At 36.7% G+C, this 21,360-nt stretch overlaps 1 protein-coding gene across 14 annotated transcripts in view; it reads left to right on the top strand.

Annotated features, from left to right (window-relative positions):
* Nucleotides 1–21,360, top strand: part of dnm1a (dynamin 1a) — a 59,302-nt gene that overhangs the window by 7,335 nt on the left and 30,607 nt on the right. For 8 of the 14 annotated variants that reach the window (XR_014531675.1, XR_014531676.1, XR_014531677.1 and 5 more), the window contains exons 2-14: nucleotides 2,262–2,335; nucleotides 3,242–3,391; nucleotides 3,953–4,156; nucleotides 4,390–4,488; nucleotides 5,684–5,844; nucleotides 6,966–7,108; nucleotides 7,297–7,432; nucleotides 9,121–9,188; nucleotides 10,481–10,619; nucleotides 15,880–15,966; nucleotides 16,891–16,961; nucleotides 17,613–17,664; nucleotides 20,122–20,235. Coding sequence is in view for 7 of the 14 variants with exons in the window: in XM_083530614.1 (XP_083386740.1) it covers nucleotides 2,262–2,335; nucleotides 3,242–3,391; nucleotides 3,953–4,156; nucleotides 4,390–4,488; nucleotides 5,684–5,844; nucleotides 6,966–7,108; nucleotides 7,297–7,432; nucleotides 9,121–9,188; nucleotides 10,481–10,619; nucleotides 15,880–15,966; nucleotides 16,891–16,961; nucleotides 17,613–17,664; nucleotides 20,122–20,235 (1,498 nt within the window). In the remaining 7 variants the exon portion in view is untranslated. Of the gene's footprint in view, nucleotides 1–2,261; nucleotides 2,336–3,241; nucleotides 3,392–3,952; nucleotides 4,157–4,389; nucleotides 4,489–5,683; nucleotides 5,845–6,965; nucleotides 7,109–7,296; nucleotides 7,433–9,120; nucleotides 9,189–10,480; nucleotides 10,620–12,360; nucleotides 12,500–15,879; nucleotides 15,967–16,890; nucleotides 16,962–17,612; nucleotides 17,665–19,226; nucleotides 19,239–20,121; nucleotides 20,236–21,360 lie in introns of all 14 variants that reach the window. The other 6 variants (XR_014531681.1, XM_083530613.1, XM_083530616.1 and 3 more) reach the window with 2 other exon arrangements.

Consider the following 21,360-nt stretch of genomic DNA (forward strand, 5'->3'; position numbering starts at 1 on the left):
GAATTATCAGGATTTGATCAAATTTACTATCATATTTACAGACAGCTACATCTAAAACCAGGACTTTCTACTCAGGCAAGGGGTGACAAAACCTAGCTTGGACTCCTAGCTGATAAATTTTTAGTTGCACTGCCTAATACACTTGTTAGCTATATAGTTAGCTCATAGTAATGATATGAGTGAGTTGACTCTGTTTTTGACTCTTTTAGGTGAATTTTGGAGTCGAATATCAGGAAGAGTGAGTCGAATCGAGCCCTCAGTACAAGCAGAGCAGTGTCAGTGTGATTGAGGCGGTGTGATCCGGCACCAGGCTATCACCCATATGGTCCCTCCATATGGCTCTGTATCCGGAGGCAGGGTTGCTGTCATGGGAGCCTGTAGTTGCCACCACCTAGCTTGTGCTTGCTGTCAGTCATAGAGGAGTCAAGAGATCAAGGGAGTGATTCAGCTAGCTTTGCTGAAAGTGAATATCTTTAAACAGCTGGAGATTGCATTAGAAAGATATTTTTAGGCATTACGTGATAAACCAATTTCTTCAAACTTATTGTATCGATAAAGAAATAAAACTGTGTGATGTTTACTACATGGTGATAACCTAAAGATAAATAATGACATAAAGTGTTCATTTAGCAATATATTATATGTAGTACAGTAGATTGATTGTATTATATTTATTTAACCACACCTCCAATATGGCAAACTTCTGTTGCTAATAAGGTACCAGAATAAGTACATACTGAAGATTTAAAGAGTAGGAAAAACACTATGACCTGTGATCACTGTAGCCTCAGATTTTTGTTCTTGTTTGGCAAAATCTTCGCTCTTGTTGTCAAGTTTTCTGTGTTCTGAGATGCTTTTCTGCTCATCATGGTTGTAAAAAGTAGTTATTTGAATGACCGTAGCCTTCCTCGTGGTCCATCGAGACATTTCTGGTTTCAAAACAACTGTTCTGGGGTCTGTAAACAGACAAAACAACTCAACCATGGTCAAATTCACAAGGTTTACTTCAGCTTTCTTTTTATTCTGATGATTGACATTAAGACTCAAGCTCAGTATCTGTAGGATTTTACTTATTGCACTAATTGGCTCATAAATTAAAATTGCATAAATGCACAGGTGTGTGTTTGATGAGATCATTCCCATTATTATTGTTTAACTGTGCCCTGGCCGTCTCCTCTCCCCAGGATACTGTGAGGAGAATAACATTTTAGCAAACGTGTCCTGGTTGTGTTGTTGCTCAGATTGACCTCAAACATCTACAACAGCAGTAGTACTGGTGCTTAAATAGTACGACCTTGGAATGCCCCCGTTGGAATGTATCTAGGTTACAGCATGAACAGCATGTAATCCTTTCAGACCCTCCGAAACACTTTGGCGGTAAATGTTCACGTATTTCCTATTTTAAAAATGTCTAATTGGTCATTATGTGTGGCAAGAACAAAGATGATCTAGACACAAGCCATAAAAAGGCACAAACTGTTATTATTTTCTACCAAATTACGCAGCAATGATGGTGTTTCAGTCAAAGACTGCAATTGAACCAGGATTAAACCTAATTTCAACCGCAGTACCACAAACAGCATTATTTATTCCAAAAACAGGGACAGTTTTATCAGTTTTATTGGCCTTACAATTTTTTTTTCCTTTTTATTCTATAATATGTACATAATACAAAATCATTGGTAAAGGTCCGATCTATGCTTTAGAATCCAACTCCTTAATAAAAGTTGTTAATTGTAGGTTCTTAGTATATAGTAGGGGACAATTATGCAAGGGAATTCAAATAATGTTCTTCATTCAAAAAGTAAGGGACATTTTTTTCATACCTCAATTAATTAATTAATTAATTAATTAATTAATTAATTAATTAATTTATTTATTTATTTTATTATTATTTTAGCTGTGTGAGACTTTGATACTAAAAAGAAAAATATCCTTTGAGATTAATAATTTTAATTGTGGGTTTAAGTTTTAATTGTTACTTTAACATTTCAATTAAAATCCTGTTGCTACTTTAAATTTGATATATACAGATGATACTGTTACAGCATAATTGGTTTTTAATATGGCAGTATGCATTACAATAAATAGATCCATCACAATGGACATACAGTTTTGAGTTAAAATAAAATGTAGATAATTAGATCTTTTAAAACCTATACACTATTGTTTCAACCCTTAACCATACAGTTCACCATAAATAATGTCTGTTAAGCTTATAATATGAGTTTTTATTGTGCATTTTATTTGTTGCATCACAGGGACTTCCTTCCCCGTGGTTCAGGCATCGTCACACGCCGCCCTCTGGTCCTGCAACTCATCAACTCCCCCACAGGTGAGCTTGCTGCCACGGCAACTGCATTCTCATCAGTCTCCCGGGTCTCTGGGGAGATGATGCATCTAAGTGCTGACTGTCCTGGTTTCCCTAAGAGCAGGAATCACTCATGAATCATAAACATATGATGAAGCCGAAAACAGACAGACTGAAACACACTGCAAATTTATACACACTAGTATTTAAAAAAAAATAATTAATAAATAAAAGAATGCACCAAAGCTTGTGCAACTCGCTTGTACAGTCACTTGCTTGTGACATTTAGGACTGAATTGTAAATAAACTATTTCTGTACCAATAAAATAATTTATAATGCATGCTTTATATTGCTTTACTTAATACCAAGGATTCTTGTTTCTCAGCACTGCCATCTAGTGTTGGTTGACGTACCACAGGATTCACTTTCTTGTTTTATTTCATTTCTTACATCAAAAGCAAAATGCACTATAAGGACAAAAGCATTGGGAAGGATTTTTGCATTAGTGTACTCTTTTAATGCAGCAATACAGGGGGAAATGTTTATTACAATATGGAGATGAGATAAAAAAAAAAAAGAAATCGATCGTATGCAATATTTCGCATGATGGCACATCCAATATTTATCCTTTAATCACAAAGAATATTCTGCACAGCTTTATGAGTAAAAGTCAAATGCAGTTCATGAAGCATGATGTGAAACTTGAAATCAAAGGCTGAAAAATGGTGATAAAGACATTTTCCAATAAAATTACAAAACATAATTGATATTTCAGCAATAATTACATTGTTGAAAAAATGTCTTTCCTTGATCTCTGTAATAAATAATCATACTGAGAGATTTATAAATGGCAATGTTCTCACTAAAAATGTATATTTTAGAATTGTTGAATTTCAGAATATCTTTGCTCCTACTTTCTATTCATATAGAGTTTGCAGAGTTTTTGCACTGTAAGGGGAAGAAGTTTACAGATTTTGATGAAGTGCGTCAAGAGATCGAGGCAGAGACGGATCGTGCCACTGGGCAGAATAAAGGCATCTCTCCGGTCCCTATTAACCTGCGTGTCTATTCCCCTAATGGTAAGATACTCTATGTTGTTTTTGTGCTCACTGTGGATGTTTTAATGCCTTTTAGAATGAGAGGGAATAGTCAGAACACTCTTAGAATAATATGGAATAATCAATTAATCATACTATAAACCAGTCTTAAAATTGCACTTTTATTTATTAGATATCTATCATATGACTCCTGCCATAATAATCATATTACTAGTTAAGTGGAAGTTTTACTGTTTTAAATGCAGCCATAAATGGATAAAAAGTATTCAAAGATGTGCAATTCGTAAAGCATTTGTGAATCCAAGCCATACTGAATTGTTGCAGATTATTATTTATTTATAATAAAGAATGACCCAAAGTGATTTATTCCTCATCTGATTAATTTCCATTTGATCAGCCATGAGCAGAGAGAAATTGTAAAATTTTTGAACTTCAATTCACACCACAGTTTTTGTTTTGAAAAATAAAACAAACCAAATTTAATCAAATGAAACTAACAAGCAAAATAAGAATCAAATAAGTAACAGACTGGCAAGCACAACCAAACAATTCACATAATAATCAATCTCTTTTGTCCATCAGTACTGAACCTGACTCTGGTGGATTTGCCGGGAATGACCAAAGTGCCGGTCGGCGACCAGCCGGCAGACATCGAGCACCAAATCAAGGAAATGCTTATGCAGTTTGTGACGAAGGATAACTGCCTGCTGCTGGCTGTATCCCCTGCTAACTCCGACCTCGCCAACTCTGACGCCCTAAAAATCGCCAAAGAAGTGGATCCTCAAGGTGTGCAAAGTCTTTTTTTTTAAAACGACTGGTACGAATAATCAGTAATTTGACTAATACGAAGGTCATGCGTTTCCAAAGACGTGTATTTTTTTACACACTATAGGCGTATACAGTACATACAAATTCTCGCTAATGCTCTGACTGGAGCGTTTTTTAAGGCAAGCACAAGCACCACTCGCACTTCTGGAGTCATTTCACACAATTCCATTAGTATGTATGTGTTTGAGCAGGTTTGCGCACCATCGGCGTGATCACCAAACTGGATCTGATGGACGAAGGAACGGACGCTCGAGATATTCTAGAGAACAAGCTGTTACCGCTGCGCCGAGGTAAGAGACAGTATTTCTGTGTTGATATTGCTGTGTTAATGCTGTTGTCAAGCAAATCTGGTGGTGTTTTTCCCTGTGAGATGTTAGAAATTGTTCGCCTGGCAGAAGAAAGGAGCAACAGCTCATTTTCACCAACATCAACTTAATTTTAATGAGATATTCTGAGTACAATGGTGCAAATGTTACTAAATTCAAAGACTTGTTATGTGTGAGATAACAAGCATGATATCACTAAGGTATTAGCAAGAAACTTGGAAGTAAAGCTAAAGTGTACAGTTGATGAGGGCAGGGACCTGGTCAGAATAAAGGATTAAAGTGATACCGCATCAATCCTAATGGTTAGTGATGAAGCGATGGTTAAATCCCACTGCATTACTTTGAGCATGGCATTGTGGGTAAGGTACAACCATGAACAGACCAAATCAATCTCAATTTAAATTATGTCAGATTTATTCTCTATACGAAGGTATAGAATGTATCTCAGGTTTTCTCAGACTGTTCTATTTCCTACCCTAGGACTTTCCTCTTGGTATTTTTGATGTTGTTCCAAGTAAGTGGGGTCTCTCACTGTTGCCCTCTGGTGGTTAAAGGTTATAAAACTCAAATCTTTTTGGATATCCTATACAGCTGGAGAGTGGAGAAAAGGAAAAGAAGGAAAAGAAGAATTTAAGAAAGAGAGAGCGAGAGAGAGAGAGAGAGAGAGAGAGAGAGAGAGAGAGAGAGAGAGAGAGAGAGAGAGAGAGAGAGAGAGAAAGGGTGAGAAAGAGTGAGAGAGACAGAACACCCATGGGTAAGATGAAAAAACAATGTCTTGATTTCAGCAACACATCTGGAAAAAAACCTCTGTTCCTTTCTTTCCTTAGCAATAAAATATATTTATGGGAAACCCTTGAATGCATTATGCTGACGTTCCATTTTTCCACTCGGTTTCGGGCAGCGCCGGGATGTTTTCTAAATTTGTATCACATCGTACGCCATCTTTATCTTCCCAGCCTCTGTTACTCACTCATGTAACACGCCTGACCACAATGCGCAAAGCGTATTTTATATGATTACAGACTACAGGGTCTAGTTCAGGCCAGAAATCCTTGGTAGACATTAAATGCAATAGGAAATGGTTGTGCAGTACACTGTCATTCTTTCAATAATAATGTGTGGAAATCATTTTAATACTGTGTTCATGTGTCTCCGTTAGGCTACATCGGTGTGGTGAACCGCAGTCAGAAAGACATCGATGGGAGGAAGGACATCACTGCGGCTATGGCTGCTGAGAGGAAGTTCTTCCTGTCGCATCCTGCATACAGACACCTGGCAGACCGTATGGGGACAGCTTACCTACAAAAAGCGCTCAACCAGGTGAGACGAAGCTGCTTGTGGAGATGTACAATAAATCATCTCTAGCTGGAAATAAAGTTTCCAGGACTGGGACAAGACCACAATATCAAATTCTTTCCGCATTAGTTACTTACTTACTTACATATTGAAGTCATATTCAAATTCACATATTAAGTCAAATTTACATTTATGGAATATGGTGGATCTTTTTATCCAGAGGGACTTACTGAAGTCTTTCATTCTCAGACTGCTTCCCTAAATCATGAACGATACTTAGTACTTAGTCCATTAACCCTATTGGGAAGGTTAGTATTATAACCATCCAAAGACATGCATTAAATACGCTTTACAGACAAAACTATTGGGACATCTGACTTTTCCAGCGATATGTCGTTCCTCCCCAAACTGTTACAACAATGTTGGAAGCACACAATTGTATAAGAATCCTTTGAATGTGGTAGCATTTAATTTTCCCTTCACTTGAACTTCAAACAGGATCCAACATGACAATGCCACTGTACACAAATTTAGCTCCATGAAGATCTGCTTTACATGGGTTTGAGTGGAAGATCTTGAGTGGCCTGCTAAAGAGCTTTGACTTCAACAATATTGAACACCTTTGGGATGAATAGGAATGCTGACTGCACCCCAGACCTTTACTAACTGGCTGAATGAGAATGAATCGCCACAAAATCAGAAATCTTGTGAAACATCTTCGCAGAAGAGTGGAAGTTATTATAATAGCAAATGGGGACTAAATGTGGAATGGGATGTTTAGAAAGCACATACCAATCCTAAAGTAGTAGAGTGAAGTCAAGTGGCTTTGATTTAAATTTCAGCCATATACACTACAATACACATCCTCCAGGACTAAGATCCTCCATAAAAAAATATAACTCAACAATAAATGGCACAAAACAACCTTAAACAAACAGTCAAATGTGCAAACGTTTAGCGCAAACAACAGAACACAGTGACGCAATAATACTGCTAAAAAACATTTAAGAAATACCAGACTAGCTAACATAAGTATACCCTTAGCTAAACTCGCTAATGTCAGAGTTACTTATGTTTAATCACTAGAGGATGAAAAGCAAATAACTGTACAACCCTAAATTGTGTAAATCCCATAATTTTTTCAGCAACTAACCAATCATATCCGAGACACACTGCCCGGACTGCGCAGTAAACTCCAGAGCCAGCTGCTATCCATCGAGAAAGAGGTGGAGGAGTATAAGAACTTCCGCCCAGACGACCCGTCTCGAAAGACCAAGGCCTTGTTGCAGTCAGTAACTCAGCTTTCTACATGTACACAAACATGCAGAGGATGTAGATATACTCATCTGCAGCAACACAAACATCTGGGTGTTTGATATAAATATTTAGTTCTTGCTCTGTAGATATATAAAGCATCTTCACTTGTTCTTTGTCTTCTTCTCCTTCTTTTTTTTCTTCAATGATGTGCCACTCCAGGATGGTGCAGCAATTCTCTGTGGATTTTGAAAAGCGTATCGAAGGCTCAGGTGATCAGATCGAAACTTATGAGCTTTCAGGTGGAGCGAGGATCAACCGTATCTTCCACGAACGCTTTCCTTTCGAACTGGTCAAGGTGTGTGAAGATCACAAACACACTCTTCAAAAATACACTCTTCATGTTTAATGAGTGTGTTTATTGTAATTCCCATAATCAATATTAGCCTGAATTTTGCAAATGCAGAAGAAAAAAAATCAGCCGTATTATTATGCAGAACTCGGGTCATGCTGCTATCACTTAGCGACCAAAAGAATGAGTCACGGCCCAAACTCGCGCCTCCCTCGAGTCATGACTACAGGCTTTATGAGTAAAACATTCGTCTCCCGCTTACTGGGGAAAAAAAAAAAACACTATACACACGCACACACACATACACATACACGTTCCAATAAAACACCCTGTCTAAAGCAGCTAAACAGGAAGTGGTCAAGAGAAAAGAAAGAGAAAAGAATTTTTGAAAGCGTTCTCTTCTTATTACTAACTGAATCAGTACTGGCTCAAATTAGAATCATTATATTAGTAAGATGCTTAAGATTTAGTTGGTGCTTGGATTAAAGTGATTGGTAATAAAATCGTGGTTCTGGTCTCCTTCTGTGTGATGATTTATTCCACAGGAAAAGTATAAATTCTTAGTAGTTCTGGCTGGAAATGTAGACGATCGGTCAAGATAATATTTATGAGGGCTGGAGAAAGAGGCTTCCAAGCTAAAAAAAAAAAAAAAAAAAAAGAGTCACAGAAGCTTGTATAAAATATATACATAAATTACAGGACTCGTAATATAGCCGCAACAACAATATTAAGCTACATAAAATTTTGATGACAAAATATTAAGCAATTTAAGTTATATTCAGCTGTCCTGTAATATTACAGCTTTCAACCATGGTGGGCGGGGCCTAGGATGTGTCGTTATACCAAATTATAATACTGTTAATGGATGATCTTTACACCATTACATTGTTAAGCTGTTTACCAGTGTTGGACAGGAAGTGAATGTAATTCGTTACTGTGTTTAAGTAGCTTTTACACGTATCTGTACTTTACTCAAGTATTTCTATTTGGGGAGATTTTTACTTTACTACATTTCAAAGTCAAATATCTCAGCTACATTTTGCAATATCAGTCGTTCCTTTTTTATTTACGATTCGATAACTGGTCAAGCACGCAGCAAGCCACCAATCAGGGTCGAGCGCACGCTCTGCATTCAACTTGTTTTGATTGGCACTCGGTGTATTTACTTATCACCAACATACAAGTCAGCGTCAGTTCAACAGCAAGCAGAACATTTAGAGAGGAGATAACTCCTTACTCGAACTCACCACAACCCCCATGGCCTCGTTTGCACGTTTGTAGTTGAAAAGTAGTTGAAAAGTAGTTGAAAAGAAGGTCATGATAATTGTAATAAATACCAATCAGGGTTTGACTCATTATTATCATTCTAATAATAGACTGTTGTGTTGAGAGTCACATTAGAGTCTTATTACATAAACTGAGTTGATTAAATAAAGAGTCTTGTGACAAAAATGTTTAAAGGAACATTATAGCCATTATAAATAATAGTACTTTGGATATTTCAGTACATGTGAAGGCAAATATATAACCGTTTCTCTTTGACTTTTTATCCTTCTATAGTTACAATTATACTGGGGGATCTCCAAAACACATTAACTCCTCTTTTATTGTAGCTACTATAAACGTTTGTTTCTTTAGAAGACTTACTCCTAAAAATAATAAGACAATAAATCACGCTCTTCCTGTCTCTGCAGATGGAGTTTGATGAAAAAGAACTGCGCAAGGAGATCAGCTACGCCATCAAGAACATTCATGGCATCAGGCACGTCTTCTTTCCACCATTCCTCATTTTTGAATAAATGTTGTGTGTCTGTGTGTGTGTGTGTGTGTGTGTGTGGGTGTGGGTGTGGGTGTGTGTGTGTGTAAGACAAAACTAATCACAACAGCTCATTGAGTTTTATCTGAACCAGTATTTATGAATTCAAGATACTGGAAGAGAAGTTTGTAATGAGATTTTTTTTATTATTAATATGTGTCACTCTTACAACAGTGTTTTAGTGGCACATTATAATGTTTTTAGAAATTCTAAGATAATGAAAAATAAAATAGTTGCAATTCAAGAGTAAGAGTAAAACTTACGAGAATAAATTCAGAGCAATATGTGAATGAAGTTGAAATATTTGAAACCCGAACCCCAGCTGAAGTACTGGGGACATCTGAGACGTCGAGCTCGCCAGTGTTTAACTACTTCAGGTTCAATTTCTTTGATCATCTTCCTCATAGTCTCTTGAGAAACATATCCTAATTGAATAGCAAGCAAATGTAACCAACGATATTCTTTCGACTGCAAAAAAGAGCCAATTTCCGTAATGTCTGTTCCTCTGAATAAATTGTTTCCTACATAATCTATAACCGTTTACTAATAATAGCTGTGCCAAAAGACAATTTCCTTATTGTGAAATCCTAACCTAATGTAGGATTTAACCAACTCCACATCTATTTTATTCAAAACAGTGAAATGTTTTCGCCAATTTTGTCATTTTTCTCAAAAAATTACCACTTTATTCTCGTATTGCCACGATTTCTCTTCGATTTTTTTTTATTTTTTATTTTTTTGTAGCACTGAAATGCCATTGCACACTAACCCAAATGCTTGCAGTGTGTGTGGTTTCTTCTTGTATGGAGTAACTGACTTAAAACTTCACCGGTCAGCATCACTGGACAGGATAGAAACCTGACAACTAACTGATTTCTCATTTCCTACATCACCAGAGACAGTTATTTCTGGATAATGATTCTATTCCTTATATTTTTGTGTGTTTTTTTAGGACAAATAAGGACATTTCAATAGTTATCTATGATTAAATGTTTTTTTCTTGCTAGTCAAGGTTGGGAACAGACAGAGTCATGCTGTCTGGATTATAAGACAGGAAATCTGTTAATGAATTTATTATTGTTAATGTTTTTTTTTTAAACAAGATTTTCCTGTGTTACTCTTAAATCATACTTAACCATATTAACATTCTCACTGCCCGATGTTTCCTTTTTTTCCTCTTACCCCCTTTCTCTTTTTTTTCCACCTTTGGACCTGTCTGTTTCCTTTTTGATGGGCAGAACTGGGCTCTTCACCCCGGACATGGCCTTTGAGACCATTGTGAAAAGGCAGATTGCGAAGATTAAAGCGCCCTGCCAGAAATGCGTGGACATGGTCATTTCTGAGCTAGTCAATACCGTTAGGCAGTGTACAAAGAAGGTAAAAGCCCTGGTGGAGGGTAATGATGTGTCCCAGTTCCCCCTAAACTTGTCATTGTTTGCCCATGGGCCTGATGCTGGGCTGCAGAGGGGCAAAGGCGTGTGTGAGTGTGCGTTTGTGTTTGTGTTTGTGTACCTGGCTGTAGGTTTGGAACAGAAATGGGAAGAATGGCCATGGCATGGTCAAAAGAGCTGCCTGCACTGGGTTAAAATATCTGGGTGCTGGAGTTTCACTGCTAAGTGGGACTGAAGAAGATGCACAGTTTCTGATATATGTAGCAGGGCTGGGTGATGCGAAGACATGACACTGATATTGTCATATATAATATACTTTTAAAAATATATATATTAGTGATTATTACCATTTCTACTTACTTAAAAATGGTTTTACTGTCACACTAGCTAGCACTGGCTTAATATTTCTCCTGTAATTGTATTTACAATCAGTGGAAAGTGCATACTAGCGTTAGGTCTGCTATTGTATTGTGTAGCTCAAGTTAGCTAATGTTAGACTTGCTTTATTTGGCAGTGTAGATTAGTAGTAATTTTTTCTAACCAACTTCAGGCTTCCGTATTGCATAAAATAAAAAAAAAATAAAAAAATGAATATCTAACATGAGGTGAACAAATGAACAAATTTATAAAGTAATTAATTTTGTAGCTACACACAAGTTCACTAGCAAAGCTAGCTATTTAGATAAATATTGTGCTGTTAAAGCTGTTTTTGCTAGATTGTGTAGTTAGTGTGACTTTATGCCATTTTGTTAGCATGACTCATTGGCATTTTGGTAGCATGCCACATGATAAGCTTTTGAAAAAAAAAACCCTGCCCTGAAACCTTTAAGCAATCATTTATTAATATTTATTATAACAGCTTAGCATACAAAAACCAAAGGAATATTTATGCTGCTTTTAACGTAATATAATCCAAGCATTGAGACTTCAGCGCCCAGACCCCCGGCTTAAAGACTGCAGCGGTGCAAATTTACGCCAGTCGGAATAAGTATACCGATTTCCAGCAAACAAATACGTGTCACTTTAAACGATGCAGTTGAACAAACTTTAAAGAAAATGCAAAAGAATTGCATTTCCAGTATTCGTTTTACATTTACAACTACGCAACCACAGAGGACAAAGGCAGGAGGTTATTAACAAGCACTAACACCCAGATTAACGACCACTGGAAAGCCGTGTCAGCACTCTGTAAGAGTTCCTACAGGTCCAGGGGGGATGTAATAGACTGGCTCTGGTTTGGTGGTCACCTGTAAGGTTGGGGTCATGGAGAGCGGAATGTAAAGGGTCGCTGACTGGCGTGAATGTGCTACGCTGCAGTCTAAATTATTCCTGGCTTCAAGCTGCTGGCTTGTGGACAGCACACTGAGGTTTCCTCTCTCTTTCTCTCTTTCTCTTATTCTCTCCCTCTCTCTCTCTCTCTCTCTCTCTCTCTCTCTCTCTCTCTCTCTCTCTCTCTCGCTCTCTCGCTCTCTCTGTGGGAGGGAGATCTTGGCTTGTGCCCTGTGACGTATGGCTTAAGGAGAAACCAAATGTCTCACTTGCCTTTTCTTTTCTCTGTGCTGTCTTATCTGTCCTTTCATCCTTCCTTAACTCTTCTTTCCCCCTTCTTAATTTTTGCATTGCTTCTCTTCCTTTTTTTATTTTACCTCTTTATTTTCTCCCCTTTTCCCTTTCATCCACCTCTCTCTCTCCTTTGCTGTGCTGTGCCACCCCCACTTCCTCTACAGGACGGGCCTGTTTACACCCGATCTGGCCTTCGAGGCCATAGTGAAAAAGCTGATCCAAAAGCTGAAGTCTCCCTGCCTGAAGTGTATAGATATGGTAGTGAGTGAACTGACCTCCACCATACGAAAATGTAGTGAAAAGGTAATGCAGAAACAAAATCCTTTTTTGTCCGCGTCATCTTAAGTATGGATAGACTGATGGCTGGAATCAAAATCAGAAATTCAGATGAAAGAATCTGTGGCCATTATTTTTGTTTGATGTCAGGGAGCAGTATTCCTTCTTTTAGGCTAAAATACATGTGATTAAGTAAGGAATAAAATGTTAGTGGCTGTGCTGTTATTGGAAAATAAGCAATAACATGTCAGCTTGATGCGACCTGACTTCAGTCGCTTGAGTCTGACTGATTCCAACCCTAAATTTGTTTATCTTGTAATAACAGCATGTTTAATAGTGTTTTAATTCTCTTATGCCACAGCAATGTATCGAAAAGCTACAACTATTTCTTTATTGGTGGATGGCATGTCATATTTTTTCTACTAACTTATTATTACATTTAATGTTGTCAAATGTCCATGGAACACGTTAGCTATAAACATTCCCTCATTCCCACTCGCTGTTTCTTGTTCTCTCATTCCTGATATTAATAACACACATTGGAATATGCGAAATCCTGAAGACTTTCTCATTAAAACTAGAGACTCCTTGCATAAATTAAAAATAACCGCTTAAATAAAAAACCTTTTCATTACAGAGAACTTACACTATATGGACAAGAGTTTGCGGACACCTAACCATAAGATTGTTAGGTGCTTCTTGAACATCCGATTCCAAATGTCTCAATTTGCCATTATAGTAAGCTCCACTCTTTTGGAAAGATGTTCCACTAGAATTTGGAGTGTGATTGTGGAGATTTGTGATCATTTATCTACAAGGGTTTTAGTAAAGTCCGGTACTCATGTAGGTGAGGTGAAGAGGCCTGAAGTTCCAATTCATGCCATAGGTGTTTGTAAAGAGTAATACAACTTGTGAAAGTGTAAAGGCATTTCATTTCGAGGGTATAAGGATATGATTACATACTTATTCATTTTACTGGCTACATGAGTCATTTAGCACTGTCAAGTGTGTTCGTGGACATGAGGCAGATATGCCAAACCTGTAACTCCTCTCACATCTCAGCGTTAGGTTTTTTAACCTTTAGTTAGGGTAGGGTGAGAACAAATAGTTTAGCAATTAAACTAATAAATATATAAATAGAAATAAACATATGGTTGTGTATGTAACTATTTATGTCTTTCACATCTACTGAAAACTTTGCACCAAATAATTGGGACCTGAAACAAGACTACAATTTTATATTCAGACCTGCCAGGGCAATATTTCTTTAAAATTAACTGAGATTTCTTGCATGCTCATATTCTTGGCAATTACAAATAACCATGACCTTATTTGAGTTATGTATTCTGCTCCATGCTAGATCACATTTGTTCTCTGGCCTTTTTTTTTTAAACGTGGTGTTTTGGTGTAAAAATCTAAATACAATGTGAAAACATACAGTAGTCATAGTAGGCTTCTTCCATTCTGTTCATAGAGTCTGGTTTTCTAGCCTGCTTGAAACTTTTTGGTTTTGTTTGCTTTATTGCCACTTGAGGTTCCTGGTCTTTCCAATTTCCTTGGTGTTTTATTCAGTCCTCCTTATTCTTCCTCTGAGATCTGCACGATGTTGTCAAGAAACTAGGGGAGGTAAAGGATGGAAAAATGTGTAAAAACCCTGCAAAACTCTTTATTAACACATAATAATAAAAACTTAAAATAAAATAGAAAGTTTCTTTAAGAGCCAAATGCCAGAATATTCCAGCAACAGTCAGTCTATCCTTACCACTTTTACAATTATTAATCTCATTCCATTTTCATTTATTTCATGTGTTTTATTCCTTATCACGTACGCTACAGATTTATTTGTTTCTCCTACAAAACAATGTCTCAAATTCAGCTATCAAATTGTCTTACTTTATCTGCATTTATGTAGCCCTGTCCTGTCTTCTTTTTCACTTGCTTTGGTCAACTCTGAGTCTTTTTTTATTCGCGATTTATTCATCAATGTAGTACTTTTTTTATAAAAATCCTAATGGATCTTTTATGAATTTGTTCGTAACGTTTAGGACGGTGGGTCCTGTTACACTCACTAGCTAACACCACTAAAAACATCAGTCTCTACCCTTGTCCTCTTCTCATGTGGTGTCATTCATATCCACCTTTTAGCCACATTTGATCAGTGATTTTTCTTTCTTTCTCCAGTTGGCCTCTTGTGGATTTCTACAAACACATACTCCATGTCAAAAGTGGTCAACATGATTTTGTCCCACCAAGCGGCTATAACACAAGGTCTATCGTAGTTGGTCATGAGAGGATATGACTGTGCTGAAAATCCACATGAGGCCACTTTGATCTCTTTCAAAATCCTCTCCTCCCTCTCTTCCTCTCTTTCATTTTATTTATTCAGTGCATGTGCAAATGTACTGCTTATGTCTGCAAGCAGTCTTACGTTTTGTGTTTCTTTAAATTCACCCTGTTCTTTTTGTATCGCTGAAGCAGAGTCGATCCGAATGCCTGCTTTAAGCTGTTTTATAAAAGGGTCTCTGCATGAGCCAAACATTGCAATGCATCATTAACTTAAAAAGCTCCAAGAATTAAAATGGTCTACAAAAGATACTGACTCAGGGTGCTTTCACACCTATTAGTCCGTTTGACGAGAGCGAATCAGAGGAAAATTTACACTTTTTTAGATTGTTTGCCAATAGAAATGGTTTGCTCACCTGGTATTAAACAAATTGCTAAACAGACCTTTGAATATTGTTTACCGAAATCACCAAGATCACCAACGTGTATAGAACACAGAGCTAGCACTAAAGTTCAAATTTGATGTCAGATACACCATTCTGTTTTTTTATTTAATGTTTTTTTAAAAAGATGTGGCATTTCTGCATTGCTACAGCTCTGTATTTGGGCCCAATTTGCAATCCAAAACGTGCAGGATGTGGAATTCACACCGGGATTCTAGTCAAATGAACGAAACATTTGAAAGCACCCTTAGTGTCTGATCGAGTGAGTCTGAAGACCTAAAAGCAGCCAAGGTATATCATTGTAGTCAGATATATAAAATAAGCTAATTGAGGTCATCAGGTAATTTTCACAGCATGAATAAAATATATCTTTAAAATCTAACAAAACATTTACATTCCTCTGAAATGCTTTTAAATATAAAGGACTTCGATAAAGAATTTAGTCTAAGTGGTTACAATCATTTGCAGCATTTGCATGTATTAATTATTCTATTAGATTTTGATACTTGTGCAGAGGAAAATTATACTTGGTTAGTTTTTAATATCCAGCATGTATTATAGCAATATGTAGCTGAAGACATCAATAACAGGCTGAGTTTATGATACATCTGCTCTCTGCCCTGCATCTTGTCTGCATTTGTGTCTGTGTGTGTGTGTGTGTGTGTGTGTCTGTGTCCATAGCTTGCCCAGTACCCCATGCTGCGAGAGGAAATGGAAAGAATCGTCACTCAGCACATCCGCGATCGTGAGGGTCGCACCAAGGAACAGGTGAGGTGTAGAGGGAACGATTGCCTTTATGTACAACACTTACATATGCACTGCATTCATCTGAATGATTTATTAAAGGCTTATGAGGTGTCATTACAAAATATAATCATTATGAGCATCTGGTCAAGATATTCACAATGTTTTTTTTAATTATTCTCTTTGGAAATCTATTTTTAACTGAAAGCACATTCTTGATAATTTGAGAACAATAGATGGACAACACACATACTGCATCATAACAATGACTGTATAGATCCAAATTGAAAGATTACTACTAGTTTGAGGGCATAAATACTGTTAATTTGGGCGGAACATGAGATGCCTAAATAAGTGTTCTGGAAAGAAATTCATCTGAAGGTTTGTCTATTCAACCCTGAAGGTCCATATATTAATTAGAAACAGTATAGACACTTTATAGTTAAGGACAACTGTCACTGCAGCCCTCCACCGATCTGGGCTTTATGGCGAGAGTGGCTAGGTGGAAGCTTCTCCTTTGTGCAAAACCCATGGAAGCCTTTTTGGAGTCCGTCTGGGTCGAAGGTTAAACTTTCTACATGACAACAACCCTTAACACACAGCCTAGACATCATAAGTGTGGTTTAGAGACAACTATATAAATATCCTAGAGTGGTCTATCTAGAGCTTAGACTTGAACCCCATTTTAAGAATCTCTGGAGAGAGGGCATAAAAATGAAGGTGTACATTTATAGTACAGTATTATTTTATAAATATATGTACAGTATACTATGCTTTCAAATAAGTGATAAGTGTCCAGTATAGGTTAAACAGATTTTGCCTTAACATCTTCTAGAATATTCTGTAAACTCCACCCGCTTTTGACAGAACCTGATGTGAACCAAAGTCAGGCCTAAATACGAACATATTGAAACCTCAGCAACAATTTTATTTACTTTTGATCACAAGGTGATGCTGCTGATTGACATTGAGCTGGCTTACATGAACACCAACCATGAAGATTTCATCGGGTTTGCCAAGTGAGTTTTTCACGTCATTGTACAATCACACTGAGGGTTTTATGTCACTTGAAAAATTCCTAAACTTCGATATCACACTTTGCAAATGAAAAAATGTCAGAAATAAATAAAAAGAAAGGCCAGGACATAAAATTGAACTATAAACGATAAACACGGGCATGTTGCAGTCATCTATGTCAAATATACAATTTCTTTTAAGAAGCACAAAAAGGCCTAAATTCGACAGATTTGAAACTTTTGGGTATGTTTGGTGATTATTGACAGTGGGAAAGTCTTGAATTTGTTTTGCATGAATTTGATTTATTCAAACACAAAAACAGGTTCAGTGATAAATTGTTTTAATTCCAATAATTGGCTTGTGATGTGAAAATATGATGAACAAAGCGACAAAACTATCACTACACTTCTGTATTAATTCAACAATAGCTATAAACTCTTATTATCTATTCTACATTTGTATTTTTATTTATTATAAGCTGTTTTAGTATGTGTATATCTATCTGTAATATAACATGCTTTTTAATAAAAATAACAAACTCAAAAATATTTCATTTCAGCGCTGAATGTAAAGATTATGTAACAAAAACCAACAATGAAAAAAAAGCATCCAGTGTTTAAACAAAACTAAAATCGATTTTTCTTGCTCTTTAGTGCGCAGCAGAGAAGCAGCCAAATGAGCAAGAAGAAAGCAGCTGGCAACCAGGTACATTTTTTACCCCTTACAGCGCCATCTTCAGGACCGGGTTAAGATACACATTTTACTTTTTTCTGTGTCGTAATTTTTCTCAATAGTATCAATTACTATTGATTTTAAAGCAATAGTTCAGCCAGAAATTAAATTAATGTATTATTCTTTAAACTCAAATATAGTCAGTTAGTGAAGTCTAATAACTGATCTGATATAAAGCCACCAGTTTAGCATTATGCATGTGTAATATTTCACAGACAAGCTTGTTTTCTGCCACACAAAGAAGAAAGAAAAATTGTCACAGCATCACATAGATGAGTGCTGCATAAGGACTTAGATAGGTGGTGTAACCTACATTTTTGGAGGTTTTAAAATGGATTTCTTTGGAAAGCTTTGTGAAAGAGTGATCATTTTGGTGTATAGTTTGCATGATGCTAAACTGGCAGCTGCTCAATTGCAACTTGTGTTTCAATGGAATATATTGTATATACTGTATTTGTGGTTGAACTCTTCCTTTAACTCTTTACATACTGTACGTCCTCATACATGTCGTGTCGCTTTAGAATAAATGTCCAGTTTCTTGACCGTGTTTGTGTCTCCTACATTTTCTGTTTTCTTCTGTATGTCGTTTCATGCTGCTTTATCTTCTACTTCTACTTCTTCTTCTTTATCAACTGGTCCAGGGGCAGGTTTGTGCTCTCGCTCATAGCAGTTGAAATGAAGAGACTTTTTTTTTTTTTAAGAGAGAAAACTGATCCTAGATCAGTTATATGAAAAAAAACCAACAATTTGATTTTTGCATTTTTATTCTCTTAAAAAATGTGCTTTTTATTTACTGTTACATTTCAGGCAGTTGTTAAGAGCATAAACCTCCTGAGAGATCCAGTTCATTTTGTTCTGAGAGATCATTTCAGATCTCAGTGCCACTGCAGTTAAGAGTAGAGTCGACATTGTCGTAGCAGAACATAATGTAATTGTGCAGCTATTTCGGAAACGTGAGTGGATGTGACAGCATTCCTGAGGCTAGTGTGACTAGCAGCAGCCAAGTTTTTTAAGCGCAGGTGGTCAAGACCAAGTTCTAGCCATAAAATTGCCATATTACGTTTTTTATTATTTTTATTCAACATGGTTTTTCTATTGTTGTTTCCCGAAACCACAAGACAAAACAGGTTCATTTGAGAGTAAAAGTTTACACCACCCATATAGATTCTTAAATAGAAAATATACATATATTTAATTAAATACATATACATAATGTAAAAAGGGTTGGGTTAGGGTTAGATATAAGTCCAAAGTATAGCCATACAAGATATTTATTTGATAAGAAGAAATATAATTCTTCAAACTAGATTAGATATTATCCTAATGTACACTATTTGCTATCTTTTATTTAACTTTAAAACATTTAAAAATGAATTAACATCTAATTTTATTTTGTTCTCTGTTTTATATAATGGGATTCAAACCTTTTGCACTCCAAATTATACATTTTTTGTTCTATTTCCTTTTGGCATCGTTTGTCCGTTTTGTGTTTTTATAATCAGTTGATATTTTTTCCTTTGCCTCCTCTGCTCTAGGATGAGATCATGGTAAGTACTGTTCTTATATTTACGATGGTGTGTGTGTGTGAGTGTGTGTGTGTGTGTGTGTGTGTGTGTGTGTGTAAGTGATATCACTAATGTAGATGGCAGGTGGCTCCAGCATCTTCCGCACACTGGCTGTTATTTTTTTTAAGCTTATGTCTGTCTTTCATTCCATACAAACTCTAAAGCAAACTCTAAACCCCTTTTTGAACAACACAATTCAGTTCCTTGGAGCCAAATATGTATTTGGATTAATCTATATATATTTACTGTTCGTGTCATGTGGTTGAAAATTTCAGACTTTCTTTTCTCGGCTGTGTGATTTTATGCCCTGCAGCCCAGCTGTGTGTAATAATACATGTTAAGAGAGTGTAGGTTATGCTGTGGTCATGTGGACATGTTCTCGACTTCAGAATTAAGGTGCTGATGTTGACTATGTATAGTAAGATTCACCTAAAAAGTGTGTATCGGATACAAGTTGGCAATTGAATCACAATGCATCGTTTTTACCATATTTGCATTGATTTATTCATATGTAATTATTAGTAGATACGCTTTTTTTTATTAATTAGAAAGTGACAAATAATTTGTGACCAACATTTTACATGTAGATTTCTCCTCGCTAAACCACTGCTGCTACGTGAATATGACGTATCACAACACTATAGAGACCGAGGCGTGTCCTGAGAGTCACATAGAATACAGATTAACATGGCAGAGGTAGAGCTGTAACTTCCTGGAGACAGAACAGGAAAACAACGTGTGTGTGTGTGTGTGTGTGTGTGTGTGTGTGTGTGTGTGTGTGTGTGTGTGTGTGTGTGTGTGTGTGTGTGTGTGTGTGTGTGTTTATACTATTAACAATCTCTCTGTACTTTATTCTGTGTCTCAGGTCATCAGGAAGGGCTGGCTGACAATCAACAACATCAGCATCATGAAAGGTGGCGCTAAGGAGTACTGGTTCGTGTTAACAGCGGAATCGCTCTCCTGGTACAAGGATGACGAGGTAAGACCCTACTATTTATCCTGCCTGAACAAAGTAGAGCATTAGACTGGAAATGTAATGATTGCAGTCAGCTGAATAAATAGTAGAACCATGGCATGGCCAGTTTTAATGCCAACAGTGATGTAAGTTGATATAAATAACACAAGTAACACAACAGATGATATCATGGAGTCCACTTCTGCATTGTGCTTTGTGTTTTCACATTAGAAACATGTGTCTGTAAGGAATGAGAAGCAAAAACTTATGTGTCACAATTCTCTTTTGAAAGAAAAAAAAAATGTCTAAAAAAAAGTACTAAAAAAAAGTACTAAATAAAAAAAATCTGTATTTTGTATATACACTATAGGGACAGTATTTGGACAACTGACATTTTCAGCCATATGTGGTTCTTCCCCAAATTTTCACCACAAAGTTCGAGGCACACAATTGTATAAGATGTCTTTGGATGCGGTAGCATTAAATACTCCAGTCCCTTGTTTTACATGGTTTGGAGAGGAAGATCTTGAGTGGCCTGCTAAAAAGCTCTGACCTCAACCCTATTGAACACCTTTGGGAGGAATTGGAATGCTAATTGTACCTCAGACCTCCTCACCTAACCTACATCAGTACCTGATTTTACTAACACCCTTGTGGTGGAATGACCACAAATCTCCACAAGTATGCTCAACCAGCATGCTTTGCTTTTGCTTTTGCTTTTGCTTTTGCTTTTGCTTACAAACTGGCACGAACACAAGCGTTACGCACCGCTTGCCAATATGTTTCCCTTTAATAACCGTGGGTTTTATGCGAGATAGATTTATATTAGATAGACATTTTCCAAAATAGAAATGATCTCAATGGGAATTTCTATAATCTTTTAGGCGTTCCATTTTGGCTTCGCTTGCCTTTCTGCTGACTTGGCGAGTTTCAAAAATAAAATAAAAAATCCGTTTATAAATATTTTTCTTTTTCCACTGTGGTAAGATTTCTAGTAAATGACTCGTGTTGATGAATATGATGTGTTTTAGATGAACGGAGGCCAAGAGTTCATTGGGTTTCTCTACTACCTTTATATTAGACAGCATTAGGATGGACTGGATGGTAATTTATAGCATTTGTAGTGAGTGTGTGTGTGTGTGTGTGTGT

Source organism: Silurus aristotelis (genome assembly GCF_946808225.1).
Source record: "Silurus aristotelis genome assembly, chromosome: 26".
NCBI classification, from domain to species: domain Eukaryota; kingdom Metazoa; phylum Chordata; class Actinopteri; order Siluriformes; family Siluridae; genus Silurus; species Silurus aristotelis.